This window comes from Peromyscus leucopus, chromosome 17 (genome assembly GCF_004664715.2).
Source record: "Peromyscus leucopus breed LL Stock chromosome 17, UCI_PerLeu_2.1, whole genome shotgun sequence".
Taxonomy (NCBI): domain Eukaryota; kingdom Metazoa; phylum Chordata; class Mammalia; order Rodentia; family Cricetidae; genus Peromyscus; species Peromyscus leucopus.
Window position 1 is genome coordinate 20,418,204 of NC_051077.1, and position 24,291 is coordinate 20,442,494.

A 24,291-nucleotide genomic window follows, 5' to 3' on the forward strand; every position below is an offset into this window, starting at 1 on the left:
CCATCCCTAACAAAGGAGCTATTTGAAATTGATACCTGCTGCGAAAGGGGAATTGAGTTTTTCTCCAGTGCAGTGTGATTGGCTATATTGACTGTACTCACTTATCTTAGAGAGAGAGAAAGAGAATACGAAGTTAGGGAGATAGGGAGGACCTGGGAAGATTTGAGAGAGGGGAAAGAATATAATAAAAATATACATGAAAATATTTTAATTAGAAAAAGAAAGATTCCAGAGTTGCCAGTATATCCCTTCCTCCCCCCGGATTTTACAGCACAGTTGCAAAGCCTGTAGCTCTCTTGACTAGTGTCAGTGCTCAGCAGCTGCCATACTCGGTCCTTCTGGTCCTGAGAACACTGGACCATGCATACCCCTTTCCTTTGTCTTCTTCTAAACACCTTAGGACCTTCCTGGTGGAATGAATGCCCTTTGTTCTCTAAGTTCACTCTTCTCTCCTCATAGCACCTAAATGGAACTTTTATTTCTCAGTTCACAAGATTCAGAGCTGGCTGCTGTTTGATATTGTGACATTATCTTAGTGTTTGAATAAGAGCCAGAAATAGTTCTAATACCTGATATTTTTGTTAGCATTTTTACAATCTTAAGGCCTAAAATGTTTTCAAATGTAATTCTGAAAGCATTTGATAAAACTGAAGCATACCCATTACCACAGTTGTGAAACTGTCAATAAAATACCTTAAAATGATATCATGTTGTCAAGTATGACATATGCCTATAATCCCAGTACTTGGGAGGTTGAGGCAGGAGTTTCAGGAGTTCAAGGCCAACCTGGGCCACAGAAACCCTAACTCAGGAAAGCTAACCAATAATAGCAATAATACTGTAGTGTTTGCAAACAAGATGATCGATTAAAATGATAATTTGGGCCAACGTGGCCAGCAGTGGCACTGTCAAAAACCCTTCCTCTACAGCCTGCATTCTGTCTTTATCACTTACCATGCTGTAAGGGATTGTGCTGTGCTCTTGTCCAGGCTTCATTAACTCATTTACAGAGCAGTAGCAGTGTAAATTCTCTATAATTCGTAAGGACGCTAGGATTTCCAGACAGGTGATAAATGGGAATTGGCCTTAATTTAATGTCACTAGTCACATTAGCAACTAAAAAAAGAGGCTGTCCTTTGAAGGTAGATGTTAATCTCTAGTAGCTCTGAGAATTGTAGATGGCACCTTCAGTAGAAAGCTGGTGAGTGTCTGCTGTGTATCCGCCTTCATCAGTCACCTCGGCTGATCTTTGGGATAACTGGCTGCAGCTTCTGCAGCAGCACTTGGCATGCCACTTGGCACTGAATGCTATGGAGACCTCTTCAACATAATGAAGCAGCTTGTGCCAGCTGCAGAACCCCACAGCTCCCTCATCTCAGCCACCACAGTGCTGTAGTAGCAAGCCTTGTTCTCAGCTGGGCATTGATCTAAGGGAGTGTTGTAACTGTTGACCTTCTATACAAACTACTAAGATTTCTCATCAGCAAAGAGTATTCACCAGATTATGAGTTTTTAGTGGTCTTTAAGACCAATTCTTTTGTTTTCACAACTGACTAGTACAAGAGACCTTGCTTCATCCCCTTCCAGCTTACAGCATGCATTCCTTGCTGAGGTTAACATTTCAGGATTTCCATCTAAAGAGAGGTATGTGATTCTTCCCTTAAAGGCCATTGTAAGATTATGAGCAGGCCTAATTTAAGTAGGACTGGGAAGGCCTGAGAAAGAGAGAGATGGGAGAATGGCCAAGCTGTAGAATATTCAGAATGTGCATACATATCTATACATACATTAAATATATACATATATGTGTATATGCTCTAGGTCACCAGACACAGATCATCATAGAAGATACAATTAAAGAATGTTTACAATATTGACATAATTGGTAAAATATAAGAGATACAACAAATGAATATATGCTTCTGAAGTAAAAAGAACACTGAAGGACTTAATTGGTTAGATAATATTGAACTGCCATAAACTGTGGAGGCCAGTAAAATGAAATATACTTTATTATTCCAGCCCTATGACTGTTACTTTGGCTAAAGTATCAGGTAGCTCAGTGCATTTTGGACCTTATTTTTTAAATGTTTATAACAAGAAAAAGTTGTTAGATATTTGAGAACAAAATGTGTAATAGAGCTTAAGATTTTGTACTGGCTACATTAGAAGAGTTACCAGAATTGTTATCCATTCAAGCTATCCAAAAACGCTGGGCGTGTAATCTTGAACTTGGTCTTCAGATAGTTCTCGGTCCTGACTTAACCATCCTAGTGTAAGTTGGTACCTCTGACTATTGTCAGCACTTTCTGCTTTCTTTGATAGGCTGAAATAGTTTATCTTTTTGAAAATTCTAGATTAACTATGTACATCGTTTATTTTTACTTAGGTCAGAGATGCGTGAGAATGGAAGATATGGCAGAGAACTGGAAGAACATTTCTGCTTCTTAGCACTTCCTCAGAGTGCTATGGTAGAAATCTACCAGAATGGGCCGAGTACCAGAGCATCCACACTGAAGATACTCGGGAATCCTGTTCTTGGAGTTTATATGTTTAGACATGTTGATGTTGCCCTGAGCTACGCTTATAGTCGAAGCACTACTGTAGAAAGTATTATGATTTTTAAGGTAGGTAGTAGCATAAAACAAATACTAAATATAGGAGCAATTAAAGTCAGCATGGACATAGTTTGCTTTAAGTTTAAATGATCTTACATAAAATTCCATAAAATAATTCCTTTGTCATCCTTTGGAATTTTCCCTTGGTTCACTCTTTACCTGACTGTGGCACAGAAAGGCAGCACTCCCCATCATTGTCTTCCCACTACATACTTTCCCTGGATTCCTTGTCCCTCCTTTGATTTTTATCATACTGTATGGCAACATAGTAGTTTATGTCCTCTGAACAGCTACAGTGTGATTGTAGCATAAGCTAGGTTTATTGAGCCATTTCAGTGTAGTATCATTATACTTATGTCCATTATTTTTAACAAATGTGCCATGCTTATATAAAAATAATTTTGAGCAAAAAGTAGAATAAGATCTCAAAACCAAATTTATGTGTGCATAAGTATTGTTTAGAGTAAAACATAGCCACAATTGAAGTACCCACTTAGTATACGATAGAATTTTCATATATTCTTTCTCTCAGATATGATATAACCATTATGATTAGATGGGCAATTATTTTTTTAAGTTTGAAGTATAGCACATGTGTGCCTCCCACAGAGGCCAGAGAGGGCATTGTATCCTCTTTTTTTTTTTTTTTTTTTTTTTTTTTTTGGTTTTTTTTGGTTTTTTCAAGACAGGGTTTCTCTGTGTAGCTTTGCGCCTTTTCCTGGAACTCACTTGGTAGCCCAGGCTGGCCTCGAACTCACAGAGATCCGCCTGGCTCTGCCTCCCGAGTGCTGGGATTAAAGGCGTGCGCCACCAACGCCCGGCCATTGTATCCTCTTGAACTGGAGTGACAGCTACATGAAAGCTACCATGTGGATGCTGGGAACTGAACCTGGTTCCTCAAGAGCAGCAAATCTTTTAACAACAAGCCATTTCTCCAGCTTCTACAGAGTATTTTTAAAGGCTTGCAGAAATGCTATACAATCATTTGTTTTAAAATAATAATGAGGTAAGCATGCCTGTATCCAAACATGTGGAAGATTTGGGCAAGAGGATCTTGAGTTCAAGACACACCCCCCCCCAGGCTACACTGAGAATTCAAAGTTGCCTGAACATCCCCAAACTCAGTCTTAGAGAACCAACACACACACACACACACACACACACACACACACACACACACACACAGTTGGTAATTAACATGATGTTGTAAAATACACAGATTAAGAAGAGTAACTGATCAGGGAGATAACCCAGTGGGGAATTATCATGCTACACAAGCATACAAAACTGACTTTAGATCCCCAACACCCAAGTGAAATGCTGGATGTGACCACACACACCTTTAACCCCGGAGCTGTGCAGGAAGCACAGAGATAGAAGGGTCAGACTTGCCGGTTACAAGCCTAGCCCCAGTTTCAGTGAAAGACCCTATCTCAAAGGAGTAAGTTGTCCTCTGGCCTCCTCATATTGCACGTAGTATGTGCATACAAATACACAAAACCAGAAATATTCTAGGGGTGTGCTCAATAGTAGAGTGCTTGTCTACTGTGCATGAAATCCTGGACTGGAGTCCCAACACTGGAAAAAGAAAAACAGAAGCCAAAATGGTGGTGGTGCACACCTTTAATCCCAGCACTCAGGAGGCAGAGGCAGGCAGATCTCTGTGAGTTTGAGGCCAGCCTCGTCTACAGAGTGAGTTCCAAGACAGTCAGAGCTGTGTAGAGAAATTCTGTCTCAAAAAAGAAAAACAAAACAAAAAGAACTAAAAAGATATGCACTCAATTGTCAGTAATAAAATTTGGGGTTAGTAGCATGGTTTAGGATGGAGTATTTTCCTAACATGTGTACATCAGTCCCTAGTGCACACATGTACACAGACACACACATACACACACCAACACCTTGAGTCTTTCTGGCTCTCCAAAATGTGTTTGGAAAATGATATAAATGTGTAAGTATGTTTTAAAATTTTATTATTTCAGTAAAATACAATAAAATGTACTCTTAGCAGTTTTTAAATACAATCCAATAGCTTCAAATATATTCATATTGTCCAATCATCACCATCCATTTCCTCCAGAACTCATTGCATCTTCAAACCAAAATACTATATACATTAAACAGTTAATACCATACCTTCTCCCTCTAGACCTTGAAAGTCAGCATTCTACTTCTGCTTACAGAAGAGTTTAACTATTGTAAACACCTCAAGTGAGTGAAGTCACTAACTCGATCGCATCACTTAGTGTCTGCTACGTGTTCATCCCTCTTGTCAGGTTTTTCTTTTTATAAAATATATGTACCATATTTACATTTTTATTAATCTTGAATATTTAAACTAGTGGTTCTATAGCAGATATACAAATATTTCTTAAAGACCCTTTGGGGCTGGGAAATGCCTCAGTCATTAACATGTTTGCAAGTATGAGGAATTGAGTTTGGATCCCCAGTATGCATGTAAAGGAGAAATGTAGAATATCACACATAATGCAGGCTCTGGGGAAATGGAGTATAACAGGAGGATCCCTTGGGCTTGCTGGGACAGCCAGTCTAACCAAATAAGTGAGCTCCAGATTCAGTGAGAGACCCTGCTCTAAACATAGGATGGATATTGATTGAGGAAGACACCAGGCATCCGTAATGTGTGCATGCGTGTGCACACACGAACACCAAACACAGGTGTGCATATATACTTACCCACATAAAAAAAAATCCTGTATTTAAATTTCTTTATTATATTTATTATACCTGTAATAGTCAGAGGACAACTTGTGAGGATCAGTTATCTTCTTCCACCCTGTGGATCCTATGGAGGCTGTTAGACTTGCCACCAAGCACTTTTACTTGATGGGCCATCTCACTGATCCTTAAGTTTTTTTGTAATATACCCAGACGTGCTATTTCTGGATCATATGGTAATTCTGATTTACTTTAATTTTGAGGAATTACCACATACTGTTTTACTAACAGCATTGGAATGATTTAACTGGCAAGCAATTGAGACCAAGCATAAAACCTTGAACAATTTTATGGTCAAACTAATTCTGAGGAATTGAAAATTAGCTGATTAGAGAGAAGATGATACAGTAGAACAGACAAGGTAGATAAAACACTAAGACCCCAGACCTTGTGCACAGTTTCCTACCAACAGTGCTTAAAGGGTCCAGTTCTTTACATTCTCACCAACATTTCTTTTAATTCTGGCTTCAAGGAATGACTTAGAGAAAGCACTCTTAAATTGTTGAGTGAGAAAGGTTGAAAAGTGATGTGACTCTGGCCACACAAGACGGCTCTACCCTTGTTCATGCAGCTTGATATAAGACTGGCACTGGTCCTGATAAGACTGCCTCTGAAAATAGTAGGCAGAATGTCTATCTTGAAACAGTGGGTGTTCCACACCTTGACCTTTTTGTCAAGAATTGGTGTATTCCTGTATACAGATTTTTTTTTTTTTTTGGTTTTTCAAGACAGGGTTTCTCTGTGTAGCTTTGCGCCTTTCCTGGAACTCATTGGTAGTCCAGCTGGCCTCGAACTCACAGATCCCTGCTCTGCCTCCGAATCTGGATTAAAGCTGCCCACCCCCCCCTGTATACAGATTTTAAGTCAGAGATATGCATTTTAACAGGTTCTGTTGTGCCATGCCTGGTTGTCCTGAGAGAGGGACACCATTGGTAGTTACCTCCCTCCGGAGTGTGTGTATACCAGCATCTTTTCTCACACCCTTGGAAAACCCATGTGTGAGAGCCTTATAAGGCCTCTCCTAGGCTAATAAATCTTGATGTGATTATTCCTGAGTTGAGACTTTGTCATGTATCTAGTTTGATTGTTTATATATTGGTAATTCCTGCTATTTCCTCGAGGTTTTTTTTTTTCCTGTTTATTTGCTCAATTTGTGAACAGTACCTGTAGACTAACGCAGGTTAGTCTAGTTTTTAACATTTGTGTTATTATTTTTAATCTTTATTGTAGAATAATTTTCAATTTAGTGAAAGGCTCCACACACACAACAGAGAGTTTTTGTGAGCAGTACATCCAGACTTGCCTGTTCTTATCAGAAAGTTATAAACTACACTAAATTGGTCAGAACTGAGAACCAAGAGTGGCGTGGAGCTGTTGGCTAAGGCATAGCTTTTAGTCATTTTTGCCAGGTTTATTAAGTTATTTTCAGCTCCAGGATCCTATCTAAGATACCAGTGTTGAGTAACTATTATTTTGAGGTTTGGATGAATGGAATTAGCCTATTGAAAACAATAGTAATGTTACATCAAGTTTGAGTATGAACTAAAAAAAAAAAAAACAAACACACATTTCTTTTATACATGGGTCTTAGTCTATAATGTATGCATGTATGAATATATAAACAACTGTAAGTGTGAGTACAGAATAACAATTAGGAAAGACACTGAGAAAGGATACCATTGGGTGATGAGGAAGAACTGGATGCAGGCAAAAGGACATGTGAGTCATGAAGAGGATATAAAGCTAATTGTTTTCCTAAGTTTCAACTGTGGTGGTTTATTTTGTTTTTTGGGTTTTTTTTTATTGTTGCTGTTGTTTTGGTGTGTGTGTGTGTGTGTGTGTGTGTGTGTGTGTGTGTGTGTGTGTGTGTGTGTGTGTTTGCATAAAACTGGAAAAGACGGAAAGTGTAAGCCATATTCTGTGACTTCAGAATGGCTGCTCTAGGTTCACTGAGATATATAGAATTTGCATCTGGGCTAGTGTGTCTTTGAGTAGCTACTTTAATCTATCTGTAATATTTTTACTTGAGTCATTACAGTAAAATTTTATTTTTAAAAAAATGTAATTACAGAGTTTATATAAAATGTCTACTTTTTGTGATATTCTTTGTACTTCCAGCTCACCTTTCTCCACTCATTCATGAGTTAGACATTTAGAATTGTATACTTACTTGGTTTACAGTGTGCACAAGCCTTAAACAATTGCATAGTAAACTCTGCATGGTTTTGGTGTTCAGTTCTTGGCCACTGTTCTTCAAAAAGACTTTGTTTTTTGTTTGCTTGTGTTTCTTCCATGATATTTCACACTGTTTTTAATACTTGAATGTTTAACTTGTAGCTGGGCGGTGGTGGCGCACGCCTTTAATCCCAGCACTCGGTAGGCAGAGGCAGGCGTATCTCTGTGAGTTCAAGGCCAGCCTGGGCTACAGAGTGAGTTCCAGGAAAGGGGCAAAGCTACACAGAGAAACCCTGTCTCCGAAATAACAAAAAAAAAAAAAGGTTTAGCTTGTGTAATATACTTTTGTTTATGCATTTTCAGAGGAATTTAATTTTTTCAGTTGTCTTTTTTGTTGAATTATCTGTCTCATTTTGCTCAAATGGTACTTTTAGTTACACACCATATTTTGGACCTGGTGATACACACCTGTCATCCTAGCACTTGTAAGGTAGAGACAGGAAAGTTATCACAAGTTTGAGTCTAGCCTTGTCTACATAGCATATTTCAGGCTAACCAGAGCTTTACAATGAGGCTATCTCAAAAACCCAAAGCAGAAAAACAATTGTATAATCTTTTACTGTCTACAATTACATCACCTGGTCTCTCTCACCATTCTCTCTTTCTAGTTCCAACATTCATACAGTCTTTCATACATACTTTCACAGTAAATTCACTTCTAAAGGTAGATTTTCTGAAATTTGTATTAGAAGTAACTAGTCTTAGAGCTTAATTTGGGAAATAAGAGGTATATATAATTACCATGTTAAAACATCACATTTTTTCAAGGGCATGGACTAACAGTTTTATTAATACATCACTGTTATAAGGTTGAAGCTTTAAAAGTATTTGGGTGTTGTCTTTTGTTTTTTAGGTTCTCTTTGGAAAAGTAAAGAAAATTCAACCTTGTATGGATAAAAACAAAGTTTCTCTGGATCCTTCTCCTAACTTTGATTGCCACATGTCAAGAAATATGCCTTCTCTGAAAGATACCATTGAGCTACAAGCCTATAATTCAATGGTATGTTGATGCTAGCATTCATTTGATGACTTAAAAAACACATATTTAGTTCAGAAACTATTTTAGGTGCCATAGACTTAATCCCTAAGTCTTTTGAACAAGGCTTCTCAACGGCATAACTACAATCATTTATATTTCAGAGTCGCTGAAAGTAAATTTCAAATATTTTGCCATTAAAAAACAGGTGATGGTGAATCAGGTGATAGACACTTTAAGGTAATTTGATTAATAACTCCGTTCTGATATATATCAGAATATTATATCGAGGCCTTAGGAGATGGCTTGGTTGATAAATTGCTTGCCTTGCAAGTATAAAGACCTGAATTTAATCCCCAGAACCTATGTTTTTAAAATAAATAAATAAATAAATAAAACACAAGTCGATGTAGTGCTATGTGTGTGTAATCCTAGTGCTAGAGAGGCAGAGAACGAGGGTGCCCAGGGCTCACTGGCCAGCTAGCTTGGTAAATTCTCATCTGTGAGACACCCTGTCTCAATAGGGGGACACTGAAGAGTGATACCCAAGGTTGACCTCTGGCCTCCACATTTACGTGTTACTGCACACACATGTATACAGCAACAGAATTCACACTAAACCCTATAAATATGGCCAAATATGTATCAATTAAGACGACCTTGAACAACAGTATTGATTCTTTATACTTTGGAAGAATTCAAAGGAAAGCTTTATGAATTAACCATTAAGTAAAAGAGCAGTTTTTTATTACACTTTAACACTTTGTAGATCTAAATTTATAATAGAATATTGAATTTTTTTTAAGTTTACATATGGAAAAGTATTAATATTATATGGGACTTGAAATAGGTTTCAGAACATACGCAAAGCATTTTTATAATAGTCCTCGGGGGAGACCTTGATCTGGAGGGTGTGGGCTGGGGGGGGGAAGGGGAGGGGGGCAGGAAGGGAGAGAACAAGGGAATCTGTCGCTGTTATGTAGAACTGAATAGTATTGTAAAATAAATAAATAAAAAGATGATATTTTCCTATCAGTTGCTCATTTGGGTCATTTTTACAGTTGATGAGACTTGTTATTGTGGATCTTATGAAAAAATTAAAGAGCAAGAAATCTTAAAAAGAAAATACTACTTATTTTAAAACAGTAATATGCTTCTACCAGTATTAGTAGCTTCCAAGTAAAAATATGTGGTGGGATGAAGAAACGGAATTTTATATATCATTAATCAAACTAGGGTTAAAGATGATAGAGGGGTGTTACAGTTGTTGTCTTCTCAAAGGAAATATTCATAGACAGTTAAAAGTTTATTTAGCAAGCAAGGCAAGCACCCTAAAGAGAGATGGAACTGGACTGTCTCAGAGCAGGGCAGCAACACTGGGTTCTATGTTGCAGGGTTTTTTGTTTTGTGACTATTATGAGGTAAGTGCCATTTCATAGGATAATCATACTTCATCAAAATCAAGAGTAAATGGTTTGGAATGAAGCCATGATCCTCAAGGTGTAGTCCCCTCTGTTATTTCTCATATGTGGGAAAGTTCCCTGGTGCCTTAGGTTTTGACATAGAAGGAACAACCTCTGTATCCTTCAGATCGTTTAAGCACAAAGCAGCATTTTGACTACCAAGAGGCAGAGCTATGGAAATAACAGGGTTTTTGTTACCTTTTATCTAACTCCTTTTTGAGATTAATCTTAACTCCACTGCAAAGCTGGGGCCAGGGTTTTACAATAGTCTTATTTTCTTATGTCTTTCAGGTGTACTTCTATGAATATGATTTCTTTTCAAGGCCAGTAGATAAACCTAGACAGTGTCTTCCATATGCAGTAGTAACAGTAAAATTTATTGGTCAAAAGGCAGGTAATGGACAACTTATGACATCGCTGAGATTCCCATCCACAGGATTTCCTAAGAGGCTTGGTAAGATACATTCTTATTCATCTTATTTAACTGTGCTGGTCTTAAATTCTGAATATTCTAATACATTGTGCATCTCTAACCAAAATAGTTGTTTTATCTGCCTTCTATTTTATATATCTAGGATCATATTACATATTTTTACCTTTTTGTCTTAGTATAGGTTCATGTAATTTTTCTGTATTGATAGCTGTTACAACCTTTCATTTTTATGGATGGATGGAGAGTATTGGCTTCTGTGACTACACTATTGTATTGGAAAATTTTAGGTACCCTTACAACGTCTTACTCCACATTGCTATTTTTATAAGGGTCTTGGTGCTAGTGTGCTAGTTTTACTTGGAGTATGTATTAACACTAAGAAGGTATAACTTAAACTACAGGTGATGTCATGTGATTTTCTAAAGTGGTTATATCAGGTGCACGGGGTTATATAATCATTCTATATTTTGGCAATACATAAATTTTTAAAAGTGTCATTTTTAACTAGTCTAATGGTTATTCTATGTTAGATCATTATGATTTTAATTTGTTCCTAATTTTTAGTGATACTAAAGAATCTTCATCTTTGCCGGTATTTAGTTCCATTATATTTTTTCATGTTTTGTGTTGCTGTAGTAGATTGCTTCTGATTTTGGCTTTTGTCCAGATGCTAACAAGATTAGGGTCTCATGGTAGATTAATTGGCCGGTTGATTTCTCACTTTGTGTGTGAGTATATGAGATAAATATATATATATATATATATATATATATATATATATATATATATATATATATATATTATATAATATATGTGTATTATATATGTCTGTGAGTATGCCAATACCCCCGCATTATGCATACTGAGGTCAGAGCAGGATGTCCAGTGTCTTTTGTCTATTAGTTCTTCTAACTGCCCCAGCACAGGATCTCTCACTGAACTGAAAGTTCGTCTTACCAGCTATGCTGATAATCCCTCTTGGGGATTGCCTGTCACTGTACCCTAATACTGGGGTTAAAGGAGTGTACAACCATTTGTGGGTGCTGGAGATTCAACCCAGGTGCATATGGTTGAAGACAGAGCACTCCTAATCACTGACCCATCTCTAGCCCCAAGCCACTTCTCTGAAATTTGTGGTCTAATTTTTTTTTTTTTTTTTTTTTTTTTTTTTTTCGAGACAGGGTTTTTCTGCGTAGCTTTGCGCCTATCCTGAGCCACTTTTAGCCCAGCTGGCCTCGAACTCACAGAGATCCTCCTGGCTCTGCCTCCCGAGTGCTGGGATTAAAGGCGCGCCACCACCGCCCGGCTTGTGGTCTAATCTTTTATACACACTTTTAAATTGCGGAGGGTTTTTTTTTTATTGATTTATGAAAGCTGTTTTTTATATCAGCTATTGGATCTTAGATCATGTAAGTATTAGAACTATTTTCTCTGACTTTGTGATTTTTTGTCTTGTATTTTTTAATCTGTGGACAGAAACATGTTATGTGTCTTCTTGAGTCACAGTCTCATTCTGCAACCCAAACTAGTCTGGAGCTCTTGTCATATCAAGGTGGCCTGGAATACACAGTGATCCCTCTGTTTTATCCTCTCATCATGCTTATATGAACTTCCTGATAAGAGATTCGTTGTTGTATTAAGATAATTGATGTTAAATCTATGTTATTTATGAATGTTTTGCAAAGTAAATGAAGTTTTTAAAAAGTTGATAGGACCAGGCATAGTGGTACACACTTTTAATCCTAGCATTCAGGAGCAGAGGCACACAGATCTCTGAGTTCCAGGCCAGCCAGGGCTAATAGTGAGACCCTATCTCAAGAAAAGAAAAGGAGAAAAATTAAAAACTTCCTAGGTTTGATTCACCATTTTGGTCTTCGCCTTCCTGGAAATATCAACCACTTTGTTTTCCATTGGCACATCCGGTATATGAGAAAATCACCTTGCCCACTGGTCTGCATAACACCCCTGTGGTATGTCAGTCAACAGCAGGTGCTCTAGAAACTGCCCGGTGCCTTGTGCTCATGTTTGAGTCTTCCTAGCAGTATCTTCCACAGTACCTGTTTCTTAGAATTTTGGTTGTGTTTAATTAGTTCTACACATTAATTTGTAAAAGGGAAAAAAAAGACTTAAATTTTCTAGTCTGTTAACATTTATTTTCAACATTTTAATTTTGTGATTTTTTTTCTACAAATTTCTAAATGTCTTTTCAATAAATACCACTTTACTTTTTTTAATTGTTAATTTTTATTTTATGTGCATTGGTGTTTTGCCTGCATGTATGCCTGTGTGAGGGTACCAGATTCCCTGAAACTGGAGTTGTGTGCGCCATGTGGGTGCTGGGAATTGGACCTGGGTCCTCTGGAAGAGCAGCCAGTGCTCCCATCCACTTAGCCATCTCTCACTTCACTTTCAATAAATAACTTCACTCTCTCATTATAGAATTGTGTGTGTGTGTGTGTGTGTGTGTGTGTGTGTGTGTGTATACCTGTGTGTACACCCATGCCCTGGTTTGCACAGGGAGGTTAGAGGATAACCTCAAGTGTTAGTCTTAGCCTTTCACCCTTTTTGAGACAGTGTCTCTTATCACCACTGTGGGACTATGAGCTTCTGGGAATATTGAATCTGCTTCCCATCTTGTTCTTAAAATTTAAGGGGGAAGATCAGTTGTGATATCATTTGTGACATATTTGTAGGTGCCCTTTGTCATATTTTTGTTCCTAGATTAATAAAAGTTAGATTTTTGTCAAATGCTTTTTATCTCTTGAAATGAACATGTGAATAATCATTTGGTCCTGACAATACCTTATGTGTTCTACTTTGCTTCTTACAATTTTGTTGAAGAATTCTTTCTTTGTGTTTATTCATAAGAGCAGTCTATAGCTTCCTTGAGATGATTTTTTGTGTGGCTTTAGTATAAAGATAGTGTGATCTCCTGGGATGAGTTGAAGTGTTCTATTTCTTTTTTAAGTTTGTGCAGAATTGCTACTAATTTTTCAACCAGTTGACACTTGTGAAGCCATCAAGTCTGAGTTTTTAGGTAGTGTATTAATTAGTGATTTTCACTTACCTGCCGGTCAATATCACAGCTTCCTAAACTATGTCATGTAATCAAATGTGAGAGTCATGAAAACATTGGCAACAATAAAAAATTGATGAGCATAGAGTGACCAAAAGTTAACTCAGAATCAAACATGTGAGTCCAGGGTTTGTCTGACAATGCTTACCTGTGGTGTATTGTGTAACTTCTTGCTGCTTTAGTTCACACACATATGTGCCTTTTGCACTGTACATACCATACACCATTCAGTACCAACACATGCTACTTGAGACTTTGGCTGAGATTTCGAAGCATAATGGCTCAATTATAGAAAAAAGTTTTTACAGTTTTTCTACTGTCATTCCTCAGCATGTATCAAATTAGTATAGCTTTGGATTCTGTTATGCTAGAATGTATGATTTTAAAAATTGCTGTTGGAGATGATGACATCTATAAATGAATTGAACTTGTAATTAAAACCATTTCCAACAATTTCAGAAATGACTATCAACATAGTCCCATTTTGTACTACATATTTATGGGAAAGAACTTTCTCACCATTGATGATTATAAAATTAACCATCACTTAACTCTTAACTGGAAATACTATTTTAGAGTACCAATCAGCCACCATTTAATTTTCTTAGACAGGGTTTCTCTGTGTAGCTTTGCGCCTTTCCTGGAGCTCACTTGGTAGCCCAGGCTGGCCTCGAACTCACAGAGATCCACCTGGCTCTGCCTCCTGAGTGCTGGGATTAAAGGCATGCGCCACCAACGCCTGGCCATTTAATTTTCATTTAAAAATATGCATATCCATGTCATTTGTATACAAATTTGCTTTTATGTAAATTTAATATATTGCAAAATTATGTCAAAGAACTGTTGAAGCAAGTTTATTCTTTATTATTGGTAAGTGATTTGTATACCTACTTTATAGCTTTATATCTGGAGTCAAGTGAAAATTTCTCAAGACAAAAATGATCACAATTACTTCTTAAGCTTTTGGCTAAGATCAAGTGTAATGTCTCTTTTTAGCAATTTAATATCTGATATATCCTCTATCCAAGGACAGTTGCCAATTGGATGGAGAGGGGATGAAGAAGGTAAATGTGGGAGTAAAATCACTAAAAATTAAATACAAAATGAACAAACCTTTCTATACATTTTTATGTATGTAGGAACTTGTTCATTTAATTTTCCTCACATAATACATTAACTTACAGTTCTTTATAATACAGAATTCCTCTAGAGGTTTTATTTCTTTAGGATCAGTAGTAAGTAATTTGAATCTACTGATTAGGGCCTGCAGGTAGAGACCATTTTCCCTCTAGTGTATAGATGCTGCCATGAAATATTCAAGGTTAGTATAAGGAATAATCTGAAAAAGAAATGTTTTCCTATTTAATATTTTCTCTATATATATTTTTACAACAGGGTAGTTGAGGCCAGTCTCATGCTCAGTAGCTAAGGATGCATGACCTTTAGCTTCTGAGCTTCTTGCCTCTGTCTCCCAAATGCTAGGATTACAAGTGTGTACCCTCACACCTGGTTTTATGCAGTGCTGGAACTTGAACTCAGAGCTTCCTGCATGTTAGCTGGTAGCAGATTTACCAACTGAGCTATATCCCCAGCCATCTCTTTTATTATATATTTATTTTTGTGTGTTAATTGCGGGGCCTTTATCCACCAACCCCATAGTTCCCCAGAGTTTTCTTGAGTGAGAGCAGAAGGAAATATATAAAAGGATTTAGATTGTGGAAATAAACAGAAAATAAAGGATAGCCTTGAGAGGGCCTGGAACCTATTCCAACAGGCCCTGACTGTCTCTGCCTCAGGGTATTTATAGAAATGCCAAGGGGTGGAGCAAAAGATCTCCTCCCAGCACAGCCAAGTGCAGACCATCTCAGACACCTACACTCAGGCCCGTGGTCCAATCATCCTCTCTATGCAGACCTGTTGAGTAAAGCCACAAGGAACCTGAAAATGGGCTCCCACAGTTAATGTACTCACATGTGTGCCAGGCATGTATACAAAGATCATAGGACAACGTGTAGTACATAGTTTTCTCCTCTCTCGCTCTTCCTCCCTGGTCTTGTCCCAGGGACCAAATTCAGGTCATCAATCTTGATAGCAAGCATTTTTACCCAACAAGCTATCTCACTGTTCTCTCCAGCTTTCTGTTGTAATATTTATAATTTTTATTTATCAAAATTCACTTTTTTTTTTTTTTTTTTTTTTTTTTTTGGTTTTTCGAGACAGGGTTTCTCTGTGTAGCTTTGTGCCTTTCCTGGAACTCACTTGGTAGCCCAGGCTGGCCTTGAACTCACAAAGATCCACCTGCCTCTGCCTCCCGAGTGCTGGGATTAAAGGCGTGCGCCACCACTGCCCAGCCTCAAAATTCACTTCTTAACCAAATAGGGTTTTTTTTTTTAAGTTAAGTTGCTTACACTATGGTTATATTTTACATTGCAACATTTTATTCCTTATTGATTTGTTACTTATTTTCTTATCTCTCTACTTTTTGTGCGAAGAACAGATAATCTCCACTGGGCTATTAAAAGAACTCTCAGTTAAAATTATTCATGACATATTTTTGTATTTATGTTTCCACAGAAAGAGCATGTTCTCTGAGTAACTGTACAATTGCCAAAAGAATTGGAAAAGGAAAAGATGCTACAGTCATCTTTGAGCACTTCAGGAAACCTGTCGATCCGTTTGTTCAGGAAAATTGTCCATGCAAAGCACTAAATTCCGAGATGGGTCCTTCGAACTCAGATGCTTCTAGTTCTTATGGAAATATGCAACATGGAAACAGTTCTCTGTTTGAAGCATACAGTAGACAGATAGATAATTCATCAGAAGTTAGAGATGCTTCTCAAGTACACACACATAATTCAGATCTTTCTTTCATGCCCACTGCTAACGCAGCAAGTGGTAATGGTGACCTGTTTAGTGTGACATATCTTAGAAGTATTTTAAGTAGTATTTCTGCTGTTCTTCCTTCTCAGAGCAGTACTAGCTCAAGTACAGTTATTACTTCAAAACTTATTAAGGACCCAAGACTGATGAAGAGAGAACAAAGCATGAGAAAACAAAATAATTCTGCGGGTTTAAGTGATGTTTTGCCATTTGATCAGAGTGTGGGTCATGGTAATTCAGAAATAAAGCTGACATGTATGCAAGCTAGTTCCATCACTTCACCTGAAACTGCCCCTGCTGATACTGCTGTTACTAATTATTCAGATGCTACTTGCTTCAGATTCTCGTCTGAAAGTTCACACTATCAGACTCCTGATATGGGCTCAAAGGACTATGATTGTACAGCATCTAGTAAAATTGCTATTACAGAACAACGTGAAGAACAAAACAGTTTTCCCTTCCCTCATTATTTACCAAATGCATTTTCAGATGTTGGGAAACAAAAATACAATGAAGAAAAGGCCCAGAGAGCCCAAAAGGAAAGCAACATCCCAGTTTTAACTGAGCAAAGCAATGAGCTACAGAAATCCTATGAATCAGGAAAAAATACTTATAGTAAAGACTCTCCAAGTCACATCTCTAAGGCATTGTGGTCTTCTGATTTAAACGATATATGTAAGGTTGGTCACCAGATGTCTTCACTCTTCCCAGTCCAGAAGACAGAAAGCCTAGATGAATACATGCAAAATACTAGAATGATGAGAACCTTCATCAGCCCAGAGGACAGTTCTAAACATGTTGTAAAACAAACTTGGTGGAAAGAAACTGTTGATTATCTTACTAATGAAACTAAAAGTAGCCCAATTGATAATTGCATTACATTGCGCCAGAAACACAAAGAAGATGAAAATCTTAATCCTTTAAGGGGAAATTGTGAAAAAAGACCAGTTACTCATAAGTTACAAATGCCCACATCTCCCATGTCTACCACAAAGGATAAAAATGAACTAGATGATGCAGCATTGGAATTAGAGTATAATCTTACTCGGAATAAAGGGTGCCTTTCACAAACACATCCTCTCTATTCTTTGGAGCACAAAGATAATATTCATACAAATTTTGCCATGGCTCAAGGTCTAATAGAATTGAAAGCAGTACAAAATAATCAGAACTTTATTAACATTATGACTGATGCTTTCCAGGAAGCCAAAGATGTTCCCCTGGCCAGAGAACAACTCATTGATAGAGTTATTTCATCGTCTGCCATTGACGTATCTCTTGACAGTTCAGGTTGCAACATAGTTGGAGAATATATGTACATCCAGAGGGAAAATGAAAATGAGACGATGTCATTGTATAACCTTCAAAAAGATTGCAGAGGAAGTTCTCATATTAAAGGTGATGTGCAGGACCACAGCCTGTCTTCCGATACAGAGTTGAGCTCTGATCTGAATTTGAAAATTAATTTACAAGAGCAAAAAGATGGTGGAAATTCAAATGAGACTGAAGAGAAAGATAGTACTGCTTCATCTCCAGAGTGCAATACAGATAACATAAATGAGAGTGAGGATATAGTTGAAATGAAGGAAACTACGAGTAACACCAAAGGAGAAGTTCTGAATTCTGAAGAATGTTCCACATTGAATGCAGAAAGTACATCATCAGTTAGTGAAGATAGTATGGCTGCCATAAAACAAAAACATGCACCAAATGATGGAAGAAGTGTGGAACACTTGGTGTCCACATTTCCAGAAATGGAAGGTTCTTCAGTGTGTATAGATTCAAATGCTACAAAACAAGCAGTTGGTACCACTGTTCTTACACTAAGCACAGATTGTGGGGATCATCAAAAACACCAGCTAAACAAAACTTGTTCCTCTGAGATTTCAGATTTAGGTTTAGTAAAACATGGCATTTCTGATGGTGAAATTGATACTGATAAAGATAAATTACAAGACTTAGACCAGTTAATAAATGAGAATTCAGTTCTTCAAACTTTTGAATTGGGTAGTGAAATTGAAGTAGAACTTGAAGAATGTAATGAAGCTTCTGTGTTGCAAGAAAATATACATAGCAGTGGAAATGTTCTTTGTGAAGAATTTGAGTTATATGAGACCCTGAAATCCCGGATTGATTGGGAAGGCCTATTTGGACACAGTTATGAAGAGATGGAAACTTCGAGTTTTGCAAGAAGGGAAGGTACTGATCCACATCATTCTACTGACTGTAATTGTGTTTCTTTCTCTTCACAAAAAGACAAAAGAGAGCTCCACAACCCAGTTTTTCTTCCAGATCTACAAGTAACAATTACAAATTTAATTAGTCTGAGAATCAGATCCACTGATGATTCTTCAGAGTTGAAAGATAATTTTTATAAACATGTAACTGAACCCACAGAATCAGAAGCAGATAAGGAGAAGGCATTTGGATTTGGCATTTATTCCCAACCTTCTGAAGAAAATTCAGGTTTTTCATGTGAAAATAAATTTGGTAATTCAGTGCAAGAATCAGGACATGTGGGCCAATCTGGAATCTCCCATTCTTCTGACTCAAGTCATAATACACATGTGAGTCACATATCTGGAAAACCAGACAGTGATTCTTTGTCTACTCTACCATCGAATGTCACAGTTATCAATGATACGAGTAAATGTCCCACAAAATCCAAACCTGACTTCAGTGACGCTAGAAATAAAAAGGACATAGAACCAAGAAGTAGCAAAAGAAGCCTGCATGCATCTTCTAGGGGTCAGAATATATCCCGTAAAGATTTAAGGCAGCATGAAACTTATGAGAAGAGGAGGAAGCCAACAAGTCATGACTCTTTTGAACGTTTTTCTTCCCTATCCCAAGGACGAATTAAAACATTTTCACAGTCAGAGAGGCACATTAGGAATGTACTGAATATTCTAAACAATGAAGCATCTTTATGTAAAAGTAAACATCTGTCCAGAAAACTGGACAAAGCTGTTCTTCACTTAAAAAAAGCTCATAGAAGAGTTCATACATCTTTGCAGCTTATATCTAAAGTGGGGAAAAAGGGAAAGGGCCCATTACCAAAAGCATATTCAATAATATGCAATAATTTCTGGGAAAGTTGTGATCTTCAAGGTGATAGTTGGATGTCTGAAAGAAGATACTCTACTAGGCATTTTTTATCCAAAAGAAGATACGACAAACAGGAAGAGAAAAGATTATTAAGATTCGATTTTGATGAATCATTGGCCCCGGTATCAAAGCACAGATCTTATAGAACAGACAGAGAGAGAATTGCAGAGTGCCTTTCCAGTGAAATTATGTCTGGCCATGTCTCCGGTAGTCTTACCACTTTCCATGTGAGAGAATTTTGTGATGAAGAACAACTTCATGAATCACAGTTACCCCTAGCCTATACCTCCCAGAGTATAAACCAACTAGAACACACTAATAGCATTGGGAGAAATGCAAGCTCTTCTGAACTTGAGCATTTTTCTGAAACCAATGGATACATGCTTTACCCAGATGAAACACTAACTGAAAAAGAGTATCAGACTGATACACGGTTATCTAATAGTGACTCTGCAAAGCTTGAAAACCATTCAACACATAATATTAAGGATATAACAAGAGAAAATAATTCTGCAGATAAAACAGTGGTATGTGAAAGTAATTCAGTGTCTTTAAGTTTCATAAAAGAAAACATAAGTCATAGTCGAGACAAAAGTTATGATGTAACTTTTAAAGCTAACACTGACATACTTGTTTCAGTTTTAGACTTAAATAAGAAGTGCTTTTTAAATGATGTTACATGTGAACAAGATAACCTTGTATGTGATGATACTAGAAATGGGGAAACAATTTTTCCTGTAGGAAAGTGTACAGTTCTTACGGAGATCACACCACACATTCCTACAGGAAATACAGCAAACAGAAGGGACACTATTCCTCCATTGTCACCAAGTCTAGTAACAGCTGGTGAGGAAGAAGCTTCTATGGGGGGGAATGAACTCTTTCATATAAAGGAGAATGAGGTGGATATTGCTAACCAGTGTAAATTGGATCTAACACCAGTAACTGAAGAAATTTGTAAGAAAAATAAAAAGAAACTATCTTCCAATGATAGTTCTCTGCTCTTAAAAGAGAATGTAAAGGGTCCTTCAAAAACATATGTTGCAAAATACATTGAGGAAGAAAAAATGAGAAAAATTGAGCAAGCAGTTTATGAAAAAATGATTACTGAAGGATCAACTGTAATTATTGGGTATAAACATCAGAATAAGATCATAAAAGAAGAATCCTTCTACTACTTACCCAAGAAAATAAATAAAAACAACTTGACTGGTTCTCGTCTAGGCATTAAAAATTCTACTTTACAGACAGTTACCTTGAAAAACATTCTTAGTCAGCTTAGTAAAAGACAGAAAACAGAGCAAATTAAGCAACTTAGTAACTACTCTCCAGCTGACTGTCCCTCCAAACCAACCACTGCAGGAACCAGTCATAGGCCTGTTGTCCGTGAGAACTCTGAAGTCACTGCTCCTCCGAAGAAGCCTCTGTCACACATGCAGGAATTACAGGAACATCGCTTAGCTAATTACACATCTCGGATGACAGAACTGTCTCAGATTTTACAGAGAGCAGATAAAGCAGCATCTTCGCAGATTTTAGAAGAAGAGACTAAAGTTTGTCACAATATTCTCCCTTTATTTGTTGAAGCTTTTGAAAGAAAGCAAGAATGTTCACTTGACCAAATCCTGATTTCAAGAAAGCTCTTGGTAGAACAGAACTTGTGGAATAATTGTAGACTTAAATTGAAACCTTGTGCTGTTGATACTTGGGTAGAACTTCAAATGGCAATGGAAACTATCCAGTTCATTGAAAACAAAAGAAGATTCTTAGAAGGTGAACCAACATTCCGAAGCTTACTGTGGTACGATGAGAGCTTGTACAGTGAGCTGCTTCGCAGGCCACGTGGATATCAACTGCAGTCCAGTTTCTATCCTGCTTTTCAAGGACGATTAAAATACAATGCATTCTGTGAGTTACAAAGTTATCATCATCAGTTAGTTGAATCCTTAACAAAAACAAAACAAGAAAAGAATTCATACTATGCATTCTTAAAATACAAACGGCAGATTAATGAATGTGAAGCCATAATGAACCACTATTCTGATTGCTTTGACTTTTGTCTTTCTGTTCCATTTGCCTCTGGAGTTAACTTTGGAGATAGTTTAGGAGACTTGGAAGCCTTAAGAAAAAGTGTGCTGAAGCTGATCAGTATGCATGGGGGCTCTCCTAAAGTCCATTCTTATCCAGGAAAAGAAGACCATTTGTGGATCATTTTAGAAGTGGTCTCTTCAAAGGTTAGTTTTATCAAGAGCAATGAAGAAATAACTATCAAAATCTGTCTTTATGGTCTGGAACATATATATTTTGATGCTGCAAAAAGTCTCGTATGGAAAGAGAAAAGCCACTCTTTCCCCAAAAAATATTCTGAAAGGAACAGAGAAGAAATGGAGGAGATGAATGAATGTGCTTTTTCTAAGTGGAAGAAGATCTATGATGTCTTGTCTAAGGATTTAAACAATGAATTAACTCCAAGTATTGGGCTTGAAGACGATGATATGATTGCTTCCAGACAGTCAGCTCTAGTTAGCATGCCAGACTGTAAGCTGAACAAAGCTTGGCTTTCATACCCAGATATTTGTTGTATTAGTGAGATACTGGATCAAGCCAAATCTGCAGACCTAGAGAAGTTACAGGACCTCACTCTCAGATGTACAGTTCACTTAGAAATTTTAAAAAAACACTTCCAGATGCTACAAAAAGATCACATAGATAATATTTTTATCACTGAGGAAAATGTTTTAGATATACTTAACCACAACCTTGGAGCTGTCATTTTAAAGCCTGAAGCTATTGAGATTTATATTGAAGCTGCCATGCTTTCAGAAACCATTCACTTTCTTAAAAATTCAATGGCAAAGAAACTACACAACCAGAGGTTTCGAGGTTTGCTCTGGTTTGATTGGTCTCTCCTTCCTGAGCTTGTTGGCTGCCAAAAAGAAATGGCTTCCTTTTCAGTTGATGACAACCAAACAGATTGCCTTTGGAAAGTGATAGAGACTGCTATTTCTCACCTTAAGAAAGAGCTAGGTGTTATCTGTGACTACAGTGAAGCTGTTAATTGTTCCTATGCTCTACGTTTATTCTCTAGAGAACTTAAGGAACTTTTGGGAATTAAAAGGCTTCTAAATGCGTCTAAGTATTCAATTCCCACATATATTGACTTGGCGCCACATATTGCATCTATAAATTATGGAAACACTGTGGCAGAATTAGAACATAACTACAGCCAGCTTTTTGCATTACTCAAAAATATAATGTCTGTCCCTCAGAAAGATTTCGGGAAAATGGTCCATATTATAAAAGTTCTGAAGACAATTGAACATATGAAGATGATAAATGCTAAAGGTACTAAGTTGTCTGCTCATCTCCTCTTTTTCCAAATGCTGCGTAACAGAAGAAACACTTCCCAACTAAACAGAAAAGAGAAGATGGATACTCCTATTACAGAACCTGAAGAGACAGGAAAGACACCCTCAGCTGCAGAGGGCACAGTAAAAAGCTTTTCAGGTTCCTCTAAAAAACGACCTGTGACTGTGGACAAATGTGAAGTCTCTGAGGGAAAAGGAAACACTGATGCTGTTTCCATTTGTAAAAAGCAAAAGGTACAAATGTTTTCAGATCAAACTTGAAAATATTCTTGAAAACAGGCTTACTCTAGCCAGAAAAGTAGCTTACAGAATACAAAAGTTGAGGTTAAATGATATATATTCTCTATAGAATTATATAATTGAGATACTTTGCAAATACATAACTTTCAAAGTTTTGTCACTTAGAAAGTATTTCATAGAAGAATAAAAGAAAGTATTTCATAGAAGAATAAATTCTAATATCTAATAAGAGGGCAAGTTCATTATTGGGAATATGAGTTATACCACTCACCAGTTATTTATTGAGTGTTTTCTTAAGCCAAAGTTTTGAATGTTAATAACTAGCTAAAGAGACCTACTTATTTAACCTGTCAGAAGGATAGTGTAGAATTGTTTTTTTGAGACAAAGTTTCTCTGTATGACAGCCCTGGATGTCCTGAAATCCACTCCGTAGATCAGGCTGGCCTCGAACTCAAAGAGATCCACCTGTCTCTGCCTTCCGAATGCTGGGATTAAAGGCGTGTGCTACAACCACTTAGCAGATACTTTTAATATGTGATTGTCAAAAAGTTAGAAAAGTATCATATGAATACATTTTTCTCAACATTTATACACTATAAAAAATAAAAACTTCACAGAAAACCATAGGATATATGCTCTGTTGTTAACTTATTTAAAAATAAGGGGGCCAAATGTTTATCTTTATAATATTGAGGTTTGAACCTAGACTCTGCATATGCTAGGCAAGTACTGTATAGAACTGTGCTTTCAGCCAATATAAATTGGTGGCCAAGAATAATGAGAGCAGGATTAAGGGAGGTTGTTACTTAGGCACACGCACGGGAGAGGGGGATGGGCTAGTTGTTCCAGATCTTAAATATGGGCCTAAGGAATTTGAACTTTATCCTTATATACTAAAGTGTAATGTTATGTGAAATGTGCTGTTTTTTAGGGTTTTGTTTTGTTTTGTTGGTGATTTGAAAGGTAATGAAATTCTGAGTATAGTTAGAAGTGGTAAATCAGCCAAGATTAGAAAATGGTGCCATTTCATAGCATAAGAATGGAAAACGTGTGGCTGGAGAGATGGCTCAGTGGTTAAGAGCACTGACTGCTCTTCCAGAAGTCCTGGGTTCAACTCCCAGCAACCACATGGTGGCTCACAACCATTTCTAGTGG

General features: G+C 37.2%; 1 protein-coding gene and 1 pseudogene across 3 annotated transcripts in view; both read left to right on the top strand.

Moving 5' to 3' along the window:
• Tex15 (testis expressed 15, meiosis and synapsis associated) overlaps window positions 1-24,291 on the top strand; it is a 70,370-nt gene that overhangs the window by 38,673 nt on the left and 7,406 nt on the right. For 2 of the 3 annotated variants that reach the window (XM_028877190.2, XM_037211677.1), the window contains 4 exons: window positions 2,390-2,627; window positions 8,446-8,592; window positions 10,323-10,485; window positions 16,115-23,130. In XM_028877190.2, coding sequence (XP_028733023.1) covers window positions 2,390-2,627; window positions 8,446-8,592; window positions 10,323-10,485; window positions 16,115-23,130 — 7,564 coding nt within the window. The remainder of the gene's footprint in view (window positions 1-2,389; window positions 2,628-8,445; window positions 8,593-10,322; window positions 10,486-16,114; window positions 23,131-24,291) is intronic. The other variant, XM_037211678.1, reaches the window with a different exon arrangement.
• LOC114698510 lies at window positions 14,488-14,582 on the top strand (annotated as a pseudogene).